The sequence below is a fragment of the Amphimedon queenslandica genome, unplaced genomic scaffold (assembly GCF_000090795.2).
Source record: "Amphimedon queenslandica unplaced genomic scaffold, v1.1 AMPQUscaffold_5091_Cont22934, whole genome shotgun sequence".
Taxonomy (NCBI): Eukaryota; Metazoa; Porifera; class Demospongiae; order Haplosclerida; family Niphatidae; genus Amphimedon; species Amphimedon queenslandica.
The window spans coordinates 1-1,625 of NW_003554601.1; the positions used below are offsets into that span (position 1 = coordinate 1).

Here is a 1,625-nt window from a genome sequence, read left to right on the forward strand (position 1 = left end):
AGTTTGTTTAATCTTCATCACTCCAAGTGTCATTATAAATTACTGATTGTCTTGATAATTTTGATTCTGTATTAAGCTATGAAAAAATAAGAAAATAATTATTAATAAAAATAATAGCAAAATCTACAAATCTATAATCTAACACCCACACATCTCGTTAGCACCTTGGGCTAACACCCACGCACTAAATGAATACTTACCTCAATACTATTAACAGGAGTCCATATCAGTACTGTATTATCAGTACTACCAGTATACACTTCAATATCATTAGAATTAACATCAATACTAGTAACACTGCTATAATGACCTTTCAGTTTACTAACAGTTTTACCAGTAAATAGTTCATATATACTAACATCAGAATGAGAGGGAACTAAAAGATGAGGAGTGAAAGAGAGAGAAGGAGGAGTAAGAGAGAAGTGGTGAGTCTGATTTTTAAACGAGTGAGGGATCCGGCCATAGTTAATCTATAAGAGACGTGGTTAGGTATGCATTGACCACACCCACCACTCACTAGCATGTTAGAGGTAGAGGATACATCCCATAGTCTAAGACGTTGGTCTGATCCGGAGCTGATAAGGAATAGACCGTCAGTTGTAAACTGTAGACCTAATACATAACCATTGTGTGCTGTAGAGTCTATGAGAGGAAGGGAGAAAGAGAAAGGGGGAGAAAGAAAGAGAGGGAGAAAGAGAGAGAGAATGAAGAAAGAAAGCAAGATAAATTTAAGAGAAGGGATAATAAATTATTTGAAAATCCATTACTTTTTCCTTGGCTGCCATTGTGTTGATCAAGCGATACCAAAGGACACCTTGCCTTACGAATATCCCAAAATAAAATCTGATTATCCTGACTAAAAGAGGTAAAATAAAGATACAAGGATGAGCGATCTTTAATTCATATAAAAATAACTCTACTTACCTTCCTGTAGCTAGCGTATATTCATCAGAAGGTGACCATTGTACTGTCATTACTGGTTTCTTGTGTCTCTTTAATATATGACTACTGGACCCAGAGTTCATGTCACATATGGTAACGATGCCATCTTTGGTACCAACTAGAGAAAACAATAAGATATTAATTAATGATTTGTTATTTAATTTTTAAATATTGCTTATCCTCACCAGCTGTCAAAGTGTGCTTTATTGCTTTTGCTAAATCATGGGTATAAATTGGTGTACTCATTTTAAAATTCTCCACTACCTAAAAAGGAAATAAAATTAACATCATATGTAGCAAAGATATGCCCACACACAATACTCATTCTCAAATTCCCATTCCCATGTTTCTATTTTCCCATTCTCTATGTGCATGAGTCCACCCACACACATCTCATTAGTATCCCATATTCTTAAGGTTTTATCCATCGAGGAACTGGTAAAGATCCCAGTGTCGTGAGGGTACCACTTCAACTCTGATATACTGTGAGTGTGAGATGAGGGTGTGGTGCTATAAAAGAAGGCATGTCACTTAATTAATTAATTAATAATTAATTTTTATTACCTTCCACGATTAAATGTAACTGTAGAACAGGTTTGACGAGCCTACGCCCACTTGATAACGAGCGTCTTGAATGAAAATGGAGCCATCAGTTGTGCCTGACAATAAACTGAGAGAAAAGG

General features: G+C 35.6%; 1 protein-coding gene across 3 annotated transcripts; it reads right to left on the reverse strand.

The window, feature by feature from the left end:
• Positions 1-7: 7 nt before the first annotated feature.
• On the reverse strand, positions 8-1,615 carry LOC100635090 (DNA excision repair protein ERCC-8-like). 3 transcript variants are annotated; one of them, XM_020007906.1, is made up of 8 exons: positions 1,507-1,615; positions 1,333-1,452; positions 1,128-1,206; positions 925-1,060; positions 768-856; positions 518-642; positions 201-470; positions 8-76 (listed from the first exon to the last, which is right to left on the reverse strand). In XM_020007906.1, the coding sequence occupies exons 3-8, from the start codon at positions 1,186-1,188 to the stop codon at positions 8-10; spliced, it is 750 nt and encodes a 249-aa protein (XP_019863465.1). In that variant the 5' UTR covers positions 1,189-1,206; positions 1,333-1,452; positions 1,507-1,615. The 3 variants fall into 3 exon arrangements, with proteins under 3 accessions (XP_019863465.1, XP_019863463.1, XP_019863464.1); XM_020007904.1 differs by having other exon boundaries at positions 1,329-1,452; XM_020007905.1 differs by lacking the exons at positions 1,333-1,452; positions 1,507-1,615 and adding an exon at positions 1,259-1,297.
• Positions 1,616-1,625: the final 10 nt, after the last annotated feature.